General features: G+C 41.4%; 1 protein-coding gene across 1 annotated transcript in view; it reads right to left on the bottom strand.

The window, feature by feature from the left end:
- The window catches only part of GRAMD1C (GRAM domain containing 1C), a 92,454-nt gene extending 86,394 nt beyond the window's left edge, over positions 1-6,060 (bottom strand). Inside the window, exons 1-2 of the mRNA XM_080827014.1 lie at positions 6,013-6,060; positions 519-668 (exon numbers count right to left, since the gene is read on the bottom strand). Coding sequence (XP_080683140.1) covers positions 519-668; positions 6,013-6,039 — 177 coding nt within the window. The 5' untranslated portion in view covers positions 6,040-6,060. The remainder of the gene's footprint in view (positions 1-518; positions 669-6,012) is intronic.
- Positions 6,061-19,041: the final 12,981 nt, after the last annotated feature.

Raw genomic sequence — 19,041 nt, 5'->3', positions numbered from 1 at the left:
GTCTCATTTTACAGTGGGGGAAACCTGAACCATATTCAGGTTATACAACCAAGTAAGTACAGTGCAAACAGAATGTGAAACTCTTACCTTTAAAACCTATCTTATAATTACTAATATGCTACAGGTCAAATACTGTTACACTTCCTTTTAGGTACCAAAACTAATTCTTTAAATCAAAATTATGTAAAATAGCTGATTTCTCAGTAACATTTAGAAATATGGTTTCTGCGTAATATTAGTCTTGCTAATACTATGAACAACAGTGTAAGTGGAATCCAGTTCTGTGGTGTAGTTTTCTTCCAGGGAAACCGAAGCAGACAATTCCACTCCAACAAACCAGACAACAGTGCATTCTAGTGGCCAAAGGAGAGCATAATCAGAAATGTCTTGGACTCTGGACTTAAACATCTGAAATCTAGACGCTAATAAGACAATATTATATTTTATGAGTTGTTATAAACTTAAAGTAAATTTGCATTTAAGATTAAAATGAAGATATAAGGAAGAAAAAATATTACCCAAAAGCTCCAGTCACTACTCCAGTTATGTAAATTTGGTCCCTGTTTTTTTGCTGAAACTGTATTACTCTCATCCACAACTGGACCAGGATTCTCCTCTAACTCTTCCTGGGGCTCAGCAGCAAAGCTTGACTCCCCTTCGTTTATTACCTGGGAACAAGTACCAATAATGTAAATTACTTACTGAGAAACGCTCATTTTAAATTGATAAGAGTTAATGTTCAAACTAGATAAATTAACTTGAAAATAATATTTAAGCTTTTAGAAAACAGTAATGTTTTTTTTTTCCCTCTACGGTTCATATATTCACACATGTGACAAATATTTTCCAATGACTACTACTGTTAGGTAGTTTAATTAGCACTGGGAATTAAAAAATGAATAAAACAGGGGCGCCTGGGTGGCTCAGTAGGTTAAAGCCTCTGCCTTCAGCTCAGGTCATGATCCCAGGGTTCTCGGATGGAGCCGCAATCCGCACATCCACATCGGGCTCTCTGCTCAGCGGGGAGTCAGCTTCCTCCTCTCTCTCTGCCTACCTCTCTGTCTACTTGTGATCTCTGTCTGTCAAATAAATAAACAAAATCTTTTTTAAAAAATGAATAAAACAAAGGCCTTAGCCTCCAGAAGTTCATAGTTGGCTAGAGGAAGATTAAACAGGAAAAATACCAGGCAATGGGAGTGACAATTAGTTCAACCTCTTTGAAGAGTAATCTGCAGTGCCTAGTAAGGCCTAAAATGGGTATAAACTAAAACCCTGTGTACATAGAGTTAACAATGTTTGTAATATTTGTAATACTAAGAGAGTGGAAGCAACCTTAGTAAGCATTTGTGGGAAGCTGGCAAATTCACTCTGATTTATACAAACAATTGAGTTAAAAACAAATGAATCAGGCATTGGCCCCCATGGAGGATGGGTGGTGGGCGGGGAGAGTATACCCTGTGCAAGATGTGGGCCCAATGGGTGGTCGCTCATGAAAGAGAGCCATTATGGAGTTTACAAAAGGGAGAGAAAAGAGTTCGGAGGAGGGAAGGGAGCAGCCATTGTGAGAACAATTAGAGCTCGCCAGGCCCCTTAAAAACCTCTGTTGTTCCTGCTGGTCCTGCTGCTGCTGCCACCTATGCCTCTGTTGTAACAGAAATCCTGATCCTTGGGTTTACAGAGAAAACCACCCATGGCACCCAGGTGGCACAGCAAAGGAGTAATTCAGCCTCAACTTAAGCTCAGGGCTTTTTTTTTTTTTTTAAGATTTTATTTATTTATTTGACTCAGTGAAAGAGACAGAGAGAGCACAAGCAGGCAAAGCGGCAGGCAAAGAGAAAGGGAGAAGCAGGGAGAGAGAGAAGCAGGGAGCCCCAGAGGGGCTCAATCCCAGGACCCTGGGATCATGACCTGAGCTGAAGGCAGATGCTTAACCAAATGAGCTGCAAAGGTGCCCCAAAATAGGGTTTTTAAACTCCATAAAATAACCACATGCCCTTAGCCCTGGCGATACTGACTTGAGGCTCCCTGAAGGTTCAAATTTATAAATATGAAATGGTAGATAGGACTCCCTCCACTCACCACCATATTCACTCACCACCAAGAGGGAGAGAAAAAGAAACAAAGCAACAAACCAAAAAAGAAAAAAAGAAACCAAACAAAAAAACTGAAACAGAAATCCACAATTTGGCCTCGTTGGAAATCCAAAATGCAAAACTTATTAAAATAATTTATACAACAAAAGATAAAGATTGGCTTTTGTACCTGTATGGCAAAGGTTTTTGAATTAACTTCAACATCTGTTGAAATGTATCAAGTGGCAAATTTTCATGACTTTAATCAATACTGGGTTCAAACTATAGTTACACCTGGAGATCCCACTAAATTTAAACAACGCACCTCCTATAATCTTAAGGGAACTACTCAACATAAAACGGACCGTAAATAGGTATGTGTCACTTTAATCCCCAGAAGTACTGCCTTGCCTAAATTCTCCCTGGTAATATAGTATAGTACACATCACCCTAAAATATCCCATATGGGCAATGGATGCTCTGACCCAGCAAAAAATTTAAATAGTCTTTGTAGCTACAAATCGCTTTTTAAAAAGTGAGACCCCATGGACCAGCCCTCCCCCAACCTCTAACTAAAATAGTAAATACAACTCAATATAACATAAAACAGGGCCTTAGAGGATTGGGATTTATTATATAGGACCTAATTAGTGAAAGACTGATTATCCCTACTGCTTTTCCATTTAACAGCCTAATGTGGCCTGTTAAAGTTGGGAAAATGAATGGTGCCTCACAGTGGATTACTGTGCCCTTGATGCTGTGCACCTACCCATTAAGGCCCCTGTCCCCAGTACTATGGAAATTATTGACTCTATCCAATCAGAAACTAGGAAATATTTGATATTTTAAATCTGGCTAATATTCTAGTCAATGTCTCTCTCAGTAAACTCTCAGTCACATTTTTCCTTCACCTCTAGTGGGACACGATATACCTTTATCTAGCTAGCCAGAAGATACCTCAAAAGGCTTGCCATCACATGCAACCTTTACAGGCAATATCGTAATTGTATCCATTTTTCTCCAGGAGCACAGGTATGACATTACATTGATTACATTCTCCTCTGAAGACATTCTTCTGACATACCAGTCAGGACATACAAATATGCACAAAGGAGTTCACAAAAAGGGGATGACCATTGCCCCAAACACAGCATAAGGACTGCCACCTTAGTTAAATTCCTGAAAAGTATTTAGTAAACCAATGGCCTCTCCACCCCTAATAATGTCAAGAAAACCCTCTGGGCACCCACAATATTAAAACAAGCTCAATATTTATCAGGCATTTTGGGGGTCTGGAGAAAAATATTCCTCATTACAAATTTTACTTAAGCCTATCTACATTGTTACTTGCAAATGAGTCATGCTGAATGAGGACCTCTCCCAAAAATGATTCTAAAATTTGTCAAAATTATCATATAACAGACACTTCCGTTAGTGCTACTCCCCCTCCACAAAACACATACACACACATACACACAAAGAATCCTTTACCATAGAGACTTCAGCAACTGGAGCCTGCACCACCCACAGTGTCTGTAAGCTGTCCACAGGTTCTGATGCAAGAAACTATCTCCCTAGCTCCACACTATATGCCATTAAGGCAGCAGTTACTGACAGCATGATGGACTTTCCTGGAAATAGAGAATCTACAAGCCCAGTGCCTGTAATCCTCCAAACCCAGCTGTTCATGCCTTGGGTTCTAAAAGCAACACCTTGCAGCTCAGCACAACCACCAAGCCCTCCTTGCTACAGGATAAAACCAAATCGGGGCCCCATGACATATCTATCCCACCTGCAGAAGGACATGCTCTCCCCTGTCCTCATTCTTTTGTTAGATGTCATGGTGCTAGAGGAGGTCACCACTCTTCTGAATCCCTTGAAAACCTGAGGAGTAACTTGGGTTCAGTTGAGTGAAGTGCAATCAGAGTTTGTACGCTTCAAACTTCCATTTGAAGTTCAATGGACAAATTTTTCTGTTCAAGGGACAGCAGTACTACCATTACGCACAATGGAGCTGACTAGATAGGTACTGCTTTTCATCCCTTAACCAAGATGTCCCTGATAAAGGTAAGCACCCAAGCGTCAGCACAACTGGCTGAACTTCCCACAGTCATCTTGACAGGATGCTTGGGCCAACAATTGGCTCCATCTGCACCTTTTTACAGACTCCTGGGGCACTGCCTAAGAGCTGCACCCTTTGGGGTAAAGAACTCTGGAAATCTGTTTCACAGATATTCAAAATATAAATCAAGATCATACATGGTTCTACATATGCAAAAACCATAATTAAAGGCCTCACCAAAAACACTTCTATCCTTGTTGGAGTTCCAGACCTTACTAACAGTGACCAAAGCCCTCATTTTATTTCTCAAAATACAGCATTGGGCTCTCGAACAAGGCATTCAATGGAACTTTCATCTTCCTACGGGGTACGGGCGGCAGGCCTCACAGACAGCCATGACTTTTTACTTACAAAAGGTCAAAAACTAAACGAAAAATAGTACAATTCAGTCAAGAGCTGAACATGTGGGGTGAATTATAGTAAGGAGTCTCATTCAATTTTTTTGTTTGCCTGCGGACACCCATTAAGCCCCTCCTTTTTCTCTTCTGTCCATCAAATGGGGAATCTGGTAAGAAAGTGTGGTAGATCTTAGCTTTGGTGTGGGTGAGAGCATCAAACCAAGCAAGCCCCAGTCCACACACAGGAAGGCTCACCCTGATGCCAGCTTTAACCTCAATAAAAACCCGGATCTAGCTTCCTTTTCTTGCCCTTCTAAGTCATTCAGGATCTGCTTGAGAAGCCTGTCCCACTCTTCCCTTTCCATTATGTAAGTATTTAATAAGAAATTACATATAAGTAATAAGCCTTTTCATACACTCATGGTATGTGTGTGGGTGTGTGTGTGGGGGGGGGGGTGTATGTGGCATCATTCTATACCAAATCAAATTCTTGGTGAGGAGGAGGAGGTTCATTCCGGCTTTATAGAGCGCCTGCAACAGAATCTTTCCTCTCTAACTTATTGATTTTATGATCTTGGCAGTCAGTCTCTCTAAATCTGTTTTCTCCACTCTACAGCTGGGGCAATAATGCTCTCTGGTCTGGACTATAAACTCATTGAGAGCAGGGATCATGTCTCTGTTGCTCATCATCTTATCTCAACACCCAGTACCAGACATAGGGATGAATAAATAATTGGGTTCGTTAATATCTACCGTGCCTATTTCATAGTAACGTTGCGAGAATCAATTGAAATAGTACCTTCATTTGCTCATTCCACAAAATTATTTAAACGCCTCTACAATTTTGTAAACTGCAAAATGCCCCTCGGATAAAAGGTATCGCACTGATTGCAATTCTCCAAAAGTAAAATCTATACACACAACCAATGTAAAAGTAACGAGCATCGTGTCCAGCAATGCAGGTGCTCCTGCAACAAAAGTAGAATTTCACCCCGAATCTTAATCAGCAAGTTCTTCGGTTTATCCAATAAGGCAGTGAACAAATAAAACCAGTTGAAACCAAAAGCTTGGTTGACAGCACAGTGATTTAAACTCGATTCCGGGCCCTTTATTCCAGAGCTGATTGGGGAAGCGGTTGGGACTGGACGGACGGGATGTCGGGTCAGAATCGCGACCCTGGAGCGGGAGTCAGTGGGGCCCGAGGCTGAGACATCCGGGCTAGGACTTTTCAGGACCAAATTCCAGTTCTCCACGCCCACAGAGAAGCCGACGTTCCACCGTCGCCCAGAGGGGAAGGCTCGCGGGAAGCACAGGGAACCGTTTCCTCGGTAACAACTTTCCAGATTACTCCAAAGAGCACCAAGGCAGGGGAAGGGAGGAATTAATGATCATAATCTGAGGGGGTTCAAGCCACTATGGTGAAGAAAGCTGCCGGTCCAGCCACCGCTGGGGAAGCCGCCCCAAGCGAGGCGCCGCTTACCTGGCGGACAGTCAAAGCGCCCTCCATCGCGGCTCCCTCCGCCGCAGCGGAACCGCGCACGCGCGCCCCGCGCGGGGAGGGGGCGGCCCGGCGCGCGCGACCCGCGCCCACCACCCCCCAACCCCCCTCCCCGGCGCGTGCTCCGGACTCTGGGCCCCGCGCGTCCCCGCCGCCAGACCTCCGAGGGCCACCTGAGGTCCCGGCGGCGGCTCCTTGCGCCCTCTGGCGGCAGTTGCCCTGGGCTAACTGGTAAGGATGTGTTGTTAATTTGTTAGCCTGGAGTCCAGTCTTTACTAGGGATCAAGAGGAGCCCCCGTCCTCACGTACCTCCCAACCTCAAACTCCTGTGCACAAGTCACTGCTCATAAGCACCCCCTCACCCTCTCTTTCTCACAATACATACTCTGCTCCAATATGCAAAGAAGTGAATCGCAGGCTGTCTTGTTCCTTCAAATAAGGGCTTGAAGTTATTAATTAAAAGCTCTTGAGTGTTGCAGATCCTGGTTCCCTCCCTCCCAAAAAACAGCTACAAAAGACATTCTAGAGCAATTGAGGAAGACTGAATATGAAATATGTATATGAAAGTTAGTGTTATAGAAGAAGTAACAATTTGTGGATAAAGTTACTGATATTCATTTATGAATTATTAATACTTGATGGTTATGTTGGAGAATGTCTTTATTTTATTTTTTTATTTTATTTTTGTTGTTGTTGTTAAAGATTTTATTTATTTATTTGAGAGAGAGAGAGCACAAGCAGGCAGAGAGGCAGGCAGAGAGAGAGGAGGAAGCAGGCTCTCCGCCAAGCAGAGAGCCCGATGTGGGGCTCCATCCCAGGACCCTGAGACCACGACCTGAGCCGAAGGCAGAGGCTTAACCCACTGAGCCACCCAGGTGCCCCGAATGTCTTTTTTTTTTAAGAGTTTATTTATTTGACAGAGATCACAAGTAGGCAGAGAGGCAGGCGGGGAGGGGGGGTGCGGTGGTGCGGAAACAGGCTCCCTGCTGAGTGGAGAGCCTGACATGGGGCTCTATCCCAGGCCCTGGAGATCATGACCTGAGCCCAAGGCCGAGGCTTAACCCACTGAGCCACTCAGGCACCCCTTGGAGAATGTCTTTATTACCAGAACATTCATGCTCAGGTATTTAGGAGTGACGTGTCATGTTGCCTGCAACTTGATTTCAAATGCTTCAACAAATAGAGATGCCATAGGCTGAATGTGTCCTCCCCAAATTCATATGTTGGCCCGTAACCCCCTTCCACCATGTGGACACTGTAAGAATACTGCAGTCTATGAACAGGATATGGGTTCTTACCAGACACAGAATCTGCAGGTGTCTCAAGCCTGGATTTCCTAGACTCCAGAATTGTGAGAAATGTTGTTGGTTAAGCCACCTAACCTATGGTATTTTTTTTTTTTTGTTCTAACAACCTATATAAACTAAGACAATAGATAAGGAGAAAGAGAGAGCAAAATAGCAAACTGTTAACAATTATTCAGTTTATGTGGAGGGTATACCACTATTCAGTTATTCTTTTTCTATTTCTGTATGTTTGAAAATAATCATAATGTAAAGTTGAAGAGGGAGAGTCAAATCCACTTGCACAAAAAGTCAGATACTACCTATATTTTTAAATGTATTACATGTTAAAGAATAATTACTTAATAAGATAATCAAGAAGGGATATACTCTTGTCTTTTTCCTGCAAAACTTAGCACAAGTTGTGTTTTCCTTCAGTGTGTGCAAGAATAGGCTGAATCAAAAATGCCTACTTCTCGAATTGAAGTCATGCCAAGAACTCTACTTTGGATTGAAAGAATTTAATATTGCCAATGTTTTTTAATGGTACAAGATGAATGTGATTATTATATAAAGTATTTTAAAACTATTTAAATTTCTTTAAATTTTGAAAGAATTTCAAACTTACAGAAAAGTTGCAAATACGTTACAATAACCTTTTCCCTGAGCGATTTAAAAGTAAACTGTCAACAGTGTGCCCTATCAACTCTGAATACTTAAGTGAGTATTTCTCTTCAACACTCATAATATGACCAACAAAATTGGGAAATTAACATTATGTTACTACCTTCTAATTCTTACACCACATTAAAATTCCACCAATTGTCCCAATAATATCCTTTGCAGTAAGAGAATCTAGCCCCGAATCACATGTTACCATTTGTTGCCATTTCTCCTTCAATGTGCAATATTAAATGCCCCCTGCACAGACTCCCTCTTCCTCCATCCCACCCTAACACCCCTTGCCCTAGCATCATGGTCACTGCATTCTGTGTGTTACACCTGTCTTACCCTGCTCAGATTTTAAAACCCCTCACAGTGCCACCCCACTAAATGGTTTAAAGTATTTGTAAAGGGGGAAAAAATGAAAATAATCTAATAAAGATCCTGAGGTTGGGCTTAGTGAATCTAGGTTTTAGACCCAATTTTAAAAGGATGACATAGTTTTTATTTTTTTAAGATTTTATTTATTTATTTGACAGAGAGAGCATAAACAGGGGGAGTGGCAGGGAGAGGGAGAAGCAGGCTCCCCGCTGAGCTGAGAGCCTGTTCCGAGGCTTGATACCATAACCCTGGGATCATGACCTGAGCCGAAGGGCAGACACTTATTCAACTGAGCCACCCAGGCACCCAAGGATGACATTGTTTTTAAATAGAGATTTAGAAGCTGAGGAGTTAAAGAGGAAACACCAAGACTCTGCGAAGGAATAGTCAATGAGGTAAAAGACCTCACCCTGATGCCAAATAAAATATTTCGAAGAGGATGAAAAAAATCAGAGATGTCAGATATGGCTAACAGGTCAAGTAGGATGAGAACTGAGAATAGTTCTGTATCGCTCTGTATTTAGCAGTCTGGAGATCATTAGTGACCTTAACAAGAACAAAAAGTAGAAAGCAGAGTCAAGAGAAAAGGGAAGGGAGTAGAAGACAGTATAAACAACAACTTGGAAGAGTCTTGCTCTAAATGAGGCAGTGAAATCAGGTGGTAGCAGAGGGTAGACTTGGGGTCAAAGGAGGATTTGTTTCTTGCTTCGTTTTCAAATTTTTATGTTTTTTCCTAAGATGGGAACAATAGCAGCATATTTGAATACTCATGGGAATGATCCAACAGAAAGGTAAAATTTCTGATGCTGGAGAAATAGAAAGAGCTGCTGGAGTGAAAAACTTGAATAGGTTAAGAGATAGGATCTACTGTGCCAGTGGATGGGCTGACCTTGAATAGGAATGTGGGACTGGTCATCCTTCGTATCACAAAAGAATATAAGGGCACAAGTGCAGACAAGTGAATAGATGTGATGAGTCAAGTCTGTGCAAGTTCTTTTGGGATTGCTTGCCAGCAGTCCATGACAGCCAGGAGATGGCAGGTCCTCGCAGCAGGCCACAGTGGTCTGCTGTACATAAAAAATCACACACAACACCAGTGTTTTATTTATTTATTTATTTATTTATTTTTTTAAAGATTTTATTTATTTATTTAACAGACAGAGATCACAGGTAGGCAGAGAGGCAGCCAGAGAGAGAGGAAGGGAAGCAGACTCCCTGCTGAGCAGAGAGCCTTATGCGGGGCTCAATCCCAGGACCCTGGGATCATGACCTGAGCCGAAGGCAGAGGCCTTAACCCACTGAGCCACCCAGGCGCCCCAACACCAGTGTTTTAAAAGAGCCACTCTGCTACCATGATAGAACAAGACCAAAACAAGTCCAGTCCATAGTCACGTCAACAGAGACAAAAACGTGGACATGGTTCGAAAAGGACCCAAAGGACCAAACATCCCCTATGCTGTAGATGGGAGTCACTGCTGCTTCTCTGTCAGTCACAGTTTTCACGGCACTTTGTTCTCCCCACCTTCTATGTAAGATTTATTAAGATACCCAACCATAGAAAAGACAGCAGTGCCTGGGTGCCTCAGGTGGTTAAGCAGTTAAGCATCTGACTCTTGACTTTGGCTTGGGTCATGATCTCAGGGTTGTGAGATCAAGTCCCTTGTTGGGCTCTGCTCTGGGCATGGAGCCTGCTTGAGATTTGCTTTCTTCTCTCCCTCTGCTCTTCCCCCTGCCTTTCCACCTCTCTAAAACAAAAACAGAAACAAAATAAAAACCAGCTGAGTCTCAATAAGAGAGCTTTGTGACATTTTATTTGACTCTGGTACCATCCCCCACTCCACAACAGCCCACATTCCTGGTTCAAGTTCCAAGTCTTGGAAGGGGTAGCACAGAACTTATTAAAGAATTGGGGTCGTTTGCTTTGACCTGTCTGGTGGCTCCCTGAAGGACAGCTCAATGATTTGAATTTATTTCACCTAACTCACAACTCAGGGATGGGACAGATACCTTAAAGAGGAAGGCTGGTAGCAAACATTGAATTTGGTGTTGGTAGCAAACCAATGAATTTGCCCCTGCAACTTAGAGCAAAGGAAAAGAGTTGAGGCAAACAGTGGGCTGTCTGAAAATTTTGGGAGGAAAGTCTGGGGAATGAGGGCCTTGAAAAGCTCCTCCAAATTCCAGGGAATCTAGAAAGTCACATATGCACAGAAACGACCTCGGAAGGCACTAATCTCTTGCCTTGAGGCTCTGCACAAGCAGGAAGGCAAAGCAGAGGAGCTATAAACTGTCAGAATGAATGTTGTAGGCATGCCAAAACACAGCCTGCAAAGACTATGGATCTTTCTTTCTTTTTTTTTCCTTCCTTCCTTCCTTCTTTCTCTTTATCTCTTTTTTTCTTTCTATCTTCTTTCTTTTTTTTCCTTTCTTCTGCATCTCTTTCTTTTTTTCTTTCTTTCTCTATCTTTCTCTCTTTTTCTTTCTCTGTCTCTCTTTTCTTCTTTCTTTCTTTCTTTCCTTCCTTCCTTTCTTTGCTTTTTGGAGTTTAAAAATCTCTGTCAAATCACTAGCTGATCACTAAGCTAACAGAATAGAGATTTCTGTGGCCGCACATGACAAAGAGCATAAATTTACAAAATTAGTTCAACTTACGAGTATTGAAACTTATAGAGCCAGAAAGTAGAATGGTGGTTTCAGGTGGTTGGAGGAAGGGCAGAATGGGGAGTTATTGTTTAAAAGGTATGGAGTTTCAGTTTGGAAAGATGAAAAAGTTCTGATGGAGAACAGTGGTGACGATTGCACAGCAGCATGAATGTGCTTACTGCCACTGAATGGCACACTTGAAGTGGATAAAATGGTAAATTTCATCTTGTGTATATTTTATCACAGTAATAAAATAAAAACAAAAAGTAGTAAAACAAACAACAACAACAATCTCTGTGGAAGGGGAACAATCTGATTTCCCAGAGTTGCCACAATATAATATTCAAAATGTCCAGTTCTCAACAAAATATTATAAGGCTTTTGTAAGAAGAAACAAAAAAGCATGCCCCATATACAGGAAAAGTTAATCAAAACTGTTCCTAATAAGGCCCAGACACTGAACAGACAAAACTTTAAATCAGCTATCTTATATATGCTCAAAGAGTCAAAGGAAACCATGTATAAACATGGAAACTATGAGAATGATGTCTCACCCAATAGAGACTATCAATAAAGAAATTATAAAAGGGACCATTTAGGACATCTGGAGTTGAAAAGTACAATCACAGAAATGAAAAATGCACTAGAGGGTCATCTGGGTGGCTCAGTGGGTTAAGCCTCTGCCTTCGGCTCAGGTCATGATCTCAGGGTCCTGGGATCAAGCCCGCATTGGGCCCTCTGCTCAGCAGGGAGCCTGCTTCCCTCTCTCTGCCTGCCTCTCTGCCTACTTGTGATCTCTCTCTCTGTCAAATAAATAAACAAAATCTTAAAAAAAAAATGCACTAGAGGAATTCAGTAGCAGATTAGATCTGGCAGAAGAAAGAGTCAGCAAACTTAAAGATAGGTCTACAGAAGTTATCAATTCTGAGGAGCAGAAAGAGAAAAAAAAATTCTGAAGAAAAAATGAGCAGAATCTAAGAGATCTCTGGCACCATCAAGTGGACCAACATACATAAATGAAAGTCCTCAGAAGGAGAGGAGAGAGAGAGACAGAAAGAATATTTGAGGAGATAATGGCCAACAATGACAACAAAAAAGAATAAGGAAACTCATTAAGTATTGATTATGGAAAGAGCTACAAAATATATTGTTAAAGAACAAAGGCAAGGTACAAAACTACATATGGTATCAAGGAGAAAGCATCAGACAAATTTAAATTGAGGGACATTCTACAAATAATTGACTTGAATTCCTCAGAAATATCAAGCTCCTAAAAGTCATAGGAAGATTGTACTATGGCTCCATATTAAAGAAGTTGAAAGATATGTGGCAATGAGCTGCAGTATATGACCTTGGATTGGATCCTGAGCCAGAATTTTTTTTTTTTTTTTTTTTTTTGGTATAAAGGACATGATTGGACAACTGGAAAACTTTGAAGTCTACAGATGAGCTGATGGTATTTGTTCAATATTAATTTCCATTTTGATAACAATACTATGGTGAGAATGTCCTTGTTTGGGGAAATATACTGTTGTATATTTATTTCTGTTTAAGTCATGTGTTTAGGTTTAACTCACTCTCAAATATTCAGAAAAAAGTTATGTGTACAGAGAGAGAGATTAATCAAACAAATAAAGCAAACACAGAAATGTTAATAATTGGGGAATGTGAGTCAAGGGTATATGGGAACTCTTTGTACTATTTTTCAACTTCCCTTATTTCATAAAATTAAAAACTATTATAACCCGTCAAAGTAAAGCAAAACCAGCCTGCACAGGTGTGTGTTTTTCTGCTGTTGCACTAGTGCAAGCACAGAAAGGGCTGAGTTGGATTTAATTAGAGTTGAATTTTACCAGACGAATATACTAAAGCAAGAGGGGAGCAAGGGAGATGAGTGTGCATGTGTGAGCCAGTAACAATTGTCCTTGGAATCCAAACTGGGTAAGAGGTAAAGCAAGGTTATAGGAGTGTGAAAGACAAGTGAAAAATACTAGAATTAAAGGCTGGTAAATCTAGTTGGGGTTGAAGGATGGCTGGTAATAGACAGCTACAATTAAGAGTTGTCAGCTCTATGTAAACAATGTGACAAGAAGAAGCTCATTCTGTTTCTCACGTGGCAAAATCCATAAAAATTTGGATAAGTACATTAATTTTTTTAAGTTTTTATTTAAATTCCAGTTAACGTACAGCATAATATTACTTTCAAGTGTACAATGTAGTGATTCAACACTTCATACAACACCCGATGCTCATCACAACAATGGGTAAGAACATTAATTATTTGTAAACATTTTATTTATCTATTTGAGAGAGAGAGAGAGAGCACACAAGTGGGGGTGAAGAGCAGAGGAGAAGGAGAAGCAAACTCCCTGCTGAGCAGGGAGCTGAGTGGGGATCCCAATATGGGACTCGATCTCAGGACCCCGAGATCATGACCTCAGGCAAAGGCAGATGCTTAACCTAATGAGGCACCTAGCTGCTCCAGAACATTAACTTTCTTTTAAAGACAATAACTATAGAGGTGACGAGTTGGAAAAATAGGAATTGATGCTTGTGATTGGGATTGTGGACAAGCTGCGGTTATAAAGACAAGTTCTCTGATATGAGCCTCAGAAGGGGTGATTGTCTAGAGTAGACAAAATGATGAGGGCAAGGTCAAGGAACTAAAAAAGTGGGGATTAGAGATACAATTTTAGTGGATATTGAAATCACCAAGTGCTATGGTCTGAATGTGTCCCCCCAAAATTTGTATATTGAATCAATCCTAACCCCCAAAGGTGATGGTAGCAGGATGTGGGGCCTTTGGGAGGCTCTGCTCTCAGGAATGGAATTAGTGCTCTTATAAAAGAGACTCCAGAGAGCTCCTTGCCCCTTCTACCATGTAAGGACACAGAGAGAAGGTGTCAGTTATGAACCAGGAAGAGGGTGCCACCAAAACGCAGCTATGCCAGCACCTCGATCCTAGACTTCCCAGCCTCCAGAACAGTGAGAAATAAACTTCTGTTTTTATAAGCCACCCAGTCTATGGTATTTGTTATGACGACCCAAATGGACTAAAACACCAAGTATAAAAACAGCTGCATAAATGACATATCAGATAAAGGGCTAGTATCCAAAATCTATAAAAAACTTAGCAAACTCAACACCCAATGAACAAATTATCCAATCAAGAAATGGGCAGAGGACATGAACAGACATTTCTGCAAAGAAGACATCCAGATGGCCAACAGACACATGAAAAAATGCTCCACATCTTTTGGCATCAGGGAAATACAAATCAAAACCACAATGAGATACCACCTCACACCAGTCAGAGGGGCTAAAATTAACAAGTCGGGAAATGACAGATGCTGGTGAGGATGCAGAGAAAGGGGATCCCTCCTACACTGCTGGTGGGAATGCAAGCTGGTGCAACCACTCTGGAAAACAGTGTGGAGGTTCCTCAAAAAACTGAAAATAGAGCTACCCTATGACCCAGCGATTGCACTACTGGATATATATCCTAAAGATACAAACGTGGTGCTCTGAAGGGGCACGTGCACCTGAATGTTTATAGGAGCAATGTTCACCATAGCTAAACTATGGAAAGAACCTAGATGTCCATCAACAGATGAATGGATAAAGAAGATGTGGTATATATATACAATGGAATACTATGCAGCCATCAAAAGAAATGAAATCTTGCCATTTGCAATGATGTGGTTGGAACTAGAGGGTATTATGCTTAGCAAAGTGAGTCAGTTGGAGAAAGACAACTATCATATGATCTCCCTGATATGAGGAAGTGGAGATGCAACATGGGGGGTTGGGGGAGTAGGAAAAGAAGAAAAAATGAAAGAAGATGGGATCGGGAGGGAGACAAACCATAAAAGACTCAATCTCAAAAAATAGACTGAGGGTTGCTGGGGGGAGTGGGGATGGGAGAGGGTGGTGGGGATATGGACATTGGGGAGGGTATGGGCTATGATGAGTGCTGTGAAATGTGTGAACCTGGAGAGTCACAGACCTGTACCCCTGGGGATAAAAACACATTATATGTATATTTAAAAATTTAAAAATAAAAATTAAAAAAAAAACAGCTGCATAGAGGAAAGTGACCATGAGCAAGGAACAAAAATCTTCAATAAAAAAAGGAACATGAATGAGTTGGTACACAATTATAATAAAGATAGGTAGTCTGGGGCATTGTTTTATTTATTTATTTATTATTTATTATTTATTAATTATTAATTATTTATTATTATATAATTTATTATTTATTATTATTTATTATTATTTATTTATTATTATTTTTATTCTTTTAAATTTTATTTATTTATTTATTTAAGAAATGTATTTATCTGAGAAAGAATGAGAAAGAGAGTGCATGAGAGCAGGAAGGGTCAGAGGGAGAAGCAGACTCCCCTCTGAGCAAGGAGCTTGATGCAAGGCTCGATCCCAGGACCCTGAGCCAAAGGCAGATGATCAACCGACCATGCCAATCACTTGGCATTATTTTCTCACATGAAATTCAAAGCTAGGGTTTTAGGTTTAGGGAAGAGTGAAAGAGAGGAGTCTGGAGGTAACGGGAGAACAGGCAATCATTTTCTCTGGACCCAGTCATGTTCCAGTTAATTACTATGCTGCATGACACATAACATAAAATCCCAGTGGCTGAAAACAGCAGTAATCATTCATTATGTCTCATGGTTTCTTGGCAGTCGAGGACTTGGGAGCAACTTAGGTGGGCAGTTCTGGCTCACCGTCTCTCATGAGCTTGCCCTCATTAGCCATGTGGGGCTTCAGTCATCAAAAGGTCTGGTTGAAACTGGAAGAACCACATTCAAAGAGTGTCATTTACCTGACCAGCAACATGGTGTCGGCTGCTGCTCTGGAGCCTCAGTTCCTCTCCACACGGGCCTATCCAAGCTCTCTTCGTATGGCAGAGCCTTTCCTCAGAGCATGTTGATGCAAAAGACCAAACTGAACAAGTACTGTGACAGTGTGGGAGAGAAAATGGCCACCACTTGAGAGGACTGCAGGGAGAGCAATGTCCTCAGCAGAAAGCTAGGTTTTAGTCACAGCAAAGTAAAGAAAAGTTCTAGAGAATTTCCAGGGGGAAAAACAAACAAAAAACAAACAAACAAACAAAAACACCTCTCAGAATTTTGACTATAGGGATTTTTTAAATGTTTGATCTTGAATTCCACAGCACACCAAGAAGAAATTTGAGAGTTAGGGATGAAGGGGATGGGGGAGAGAGCAAGAGGATGGATGGAGCTGCATGGTGATGAGAGTTTGGGGGTAGAGAGCTGGAAGCCTTGGCTGTCTTGTACTGAATGACATAAATAAAATTATAGGGCATAACCAGATTAGTCTTGATGGCTATATTAATCTCCAAAGAAACAGAATCAATTATATATATATATATAAAACCAACTATATAATCTGCTTTCTGTAGGCTGGAAATCCAGGAAAGCTGGCAGTTCTGAGAATATGAGAATATAAGAGCCAACAGTATAATCCCAGTCCAAGAGCAGAAGACTGATGTCTCAACTCAAGCATTCCAGCAGAGAAAGCAAAGTTTCCCTTTCTCTAACTTTTGTTCTATTTGGGCCCTCAACAGATTAGATGATGCCCAACCACATTAAGGAGAGCAAACCTCCTTACCCAGTCTACAGATTCATACCCTCAGACAGACACACCCAGAATTAACATTTTCTCAGATATCTGGTCAAGATATCAGTCAAGTTGACACATAAAATTAACCATCACCATGTCTTTGAGCCAGATAGTTGTGGTGAAGATATGAGTGTTAAGGAGATAGCTGTGGGTATTTCCAGGCGCTCATAGGGTCCTGGGACCATCACTTTATTCTTTCTTGTTGAGAAAGAATTGGCCAGACCAAAAAAAAGGAAAAAGTGAAAACAGAAAGTACACTACTTTTTACCTCTTTACTAAGTGAAATTTTCCTGAATTATAACTCTCTCCCTTCCATTTTATTATTAGACTTTTAAAGAGTTTACAAATTTCACTCTTTCAATTTTTTAAAAGTTACCATGACTGACTTTAGTACAGATCCTTGGAAAATACCATTCTTAATTTTTGTCATTTTTTTCTAGAGCTGCTAACCCGTAAATGGTGAGTCATTCTATCTGTACATATCTATCTAATTTGGTTCCTTCCCCAAACCCACCAAAACCTCAAGAAGAAGAATTGTGGATAGGGAGAGCAAGGACATTTCATAAGCTAGAAAGCAGTGGAACAAGGGGTAACTGACTTATAAAGCTGTGAAAGCCAAGTCCTCCACTGATACTGGGGAAAACCGAGGACCGACCTAACATACACCTCAGAATCCTGTAAAGGCTGGGAAATTGGCAACACCAGAGTACTCCTGGAACTGGTGATAAATAACAAGGGGAGGAGGAGTAGAATAGTAGCTAAAAAAGGAAAACTATGGCCAAAATTTTTAAGGAGCAGTTCGGTTTCTAGGTCATCTCAGTACCTCCAGGATGCTGGGCAACTGTGCGATTTTAAGATGTACAATGTCTCAAAAAATTGACCACCCTACCTGGGAGGGTAAGAAGCTCCTGGAGAAACTGCCCACTGAGAAACCAGTAAAGACAAAAATGTGGGATACAAAAAAAAACTGGAAATGGAACCAGAAGAAGGATAAAGAGAATCCCCAAGAGGAGCCTGAAGGCAGATCCCAGAATGGCAGCTGGGGACCAGATGTGGAAGGCAGCCCAAGGGACAAACAGGGTGGACACTGGCATCCCTAGGATCCTTGTTGTCAGCTGCCACCGCCTTCTTCCTCCTCCTTTTCTCCTTTTCCTTCTCCCCTAGCTGAAGACAGAATCCACCCCCCCCACCCCCGCCACCGGCCATGCTCAGGTTCTTTTCTGTACTTAGCTTGTAAAGTAGCCATTCTGCCTGTGTGCTCCGTTGCTTCTCTCTGTAGGTTTCTGCTTTGACTTTCTCCTGAGGTCTGGAAGGAACCAGGGGAGATTTAGAAGCAGAAAACAGAGCGCTCCACTCTCTCTGGCCATACTTTTTTTTTTTTTTTTAAAGATTTTATTCATTTATTTGAGAGAGTGTGTGAGAGAGAGAGAGCACAAGCAGGCAGAGGCAGAGAGAGAAGCAGACTCCCCACTGAACAGGGAGCCCCACACGGGACCGGATCCCAAGACCCCAGGATCATGATCTGAGCCAAAGGCAAACGCTTAGCTGACTGAGCCACCCAGGTGCCCCTCTCTAGCCGTACTTTTGCTAAATGCCTAGTATCTGGTCAGAGTGCTCAAACTATGGTGAACCCTAGGCTTGTCAGGTTGCCTGAAGGCCCTTGCCCTCTGACCTTCCTAGAAAGGATTTCTGTAAATGCTCAGGAAACCTGATGCCAAATCATGACCCATAGACTCTGTTGAGCCGATTTTCTCCTAGAAGCCAACGTCACCCTTCCTCATAGGGAAAAATTGTGTCTTGCTACTCACTTGACGCTCAGCTGTTCTGCTCTTTTTTTTTTTTTAAACTAAGGAATGTATTGTTTAGAGATACATACATAGGCGGCAAAACTATAAATTTTTTCAAAGACTTCATTTATTTATCTGAGAGAAAGATTGAGAGAACGAGTGGGAGGAGGGGCAGAAGGAGAAGCAGACTCCCTGCAGAGCAGGGAGCCCAAGGCAGGACTCAATTCCCAGGACCCTGGGATCACGACCTGACCCAACCCAGATATTTAACTGACTGAAGCCACCCAGGCTCCCAGCAAATCTATAAATTGAAGGAAGGAACTAATTAACATAAATTTCAGGGTAATGTTTATCTTCAAGGGAAGGGAGATGGATGCAGTTGCTACTGATGGAGAGACATGGAGGGTTTCTATGTTACTTAAGTGTTCTATTTCTTAATCTGATTAATGGATACATACATATTTATATTGTTAAATTGTCCGTGTAAATATTATATATTCTTCTGAATGCATGATTTGTTTCACGGTATTTTTAAGTAACTAAAAAACAATTAACAAAAATAATTACCCTTTTATTTAGGTGTTGCTGATTGACTG

Source organism: Martes martes (genome assembly GCF_963455335.1).
Source record: "Martes martes genome assembly, chromosome: 1".
In the NCBI taxonomy this organism is placed as follows: Eukaryota; Metazoa; Chordata; class Mammalia; order Carnivora; family Mustelidae; genus Martes; species Martes martes.
Note: the sequence above shows the minus strand (reverse complement) of the source record. Positions and strands in the feature narration are given on the sequence as shown.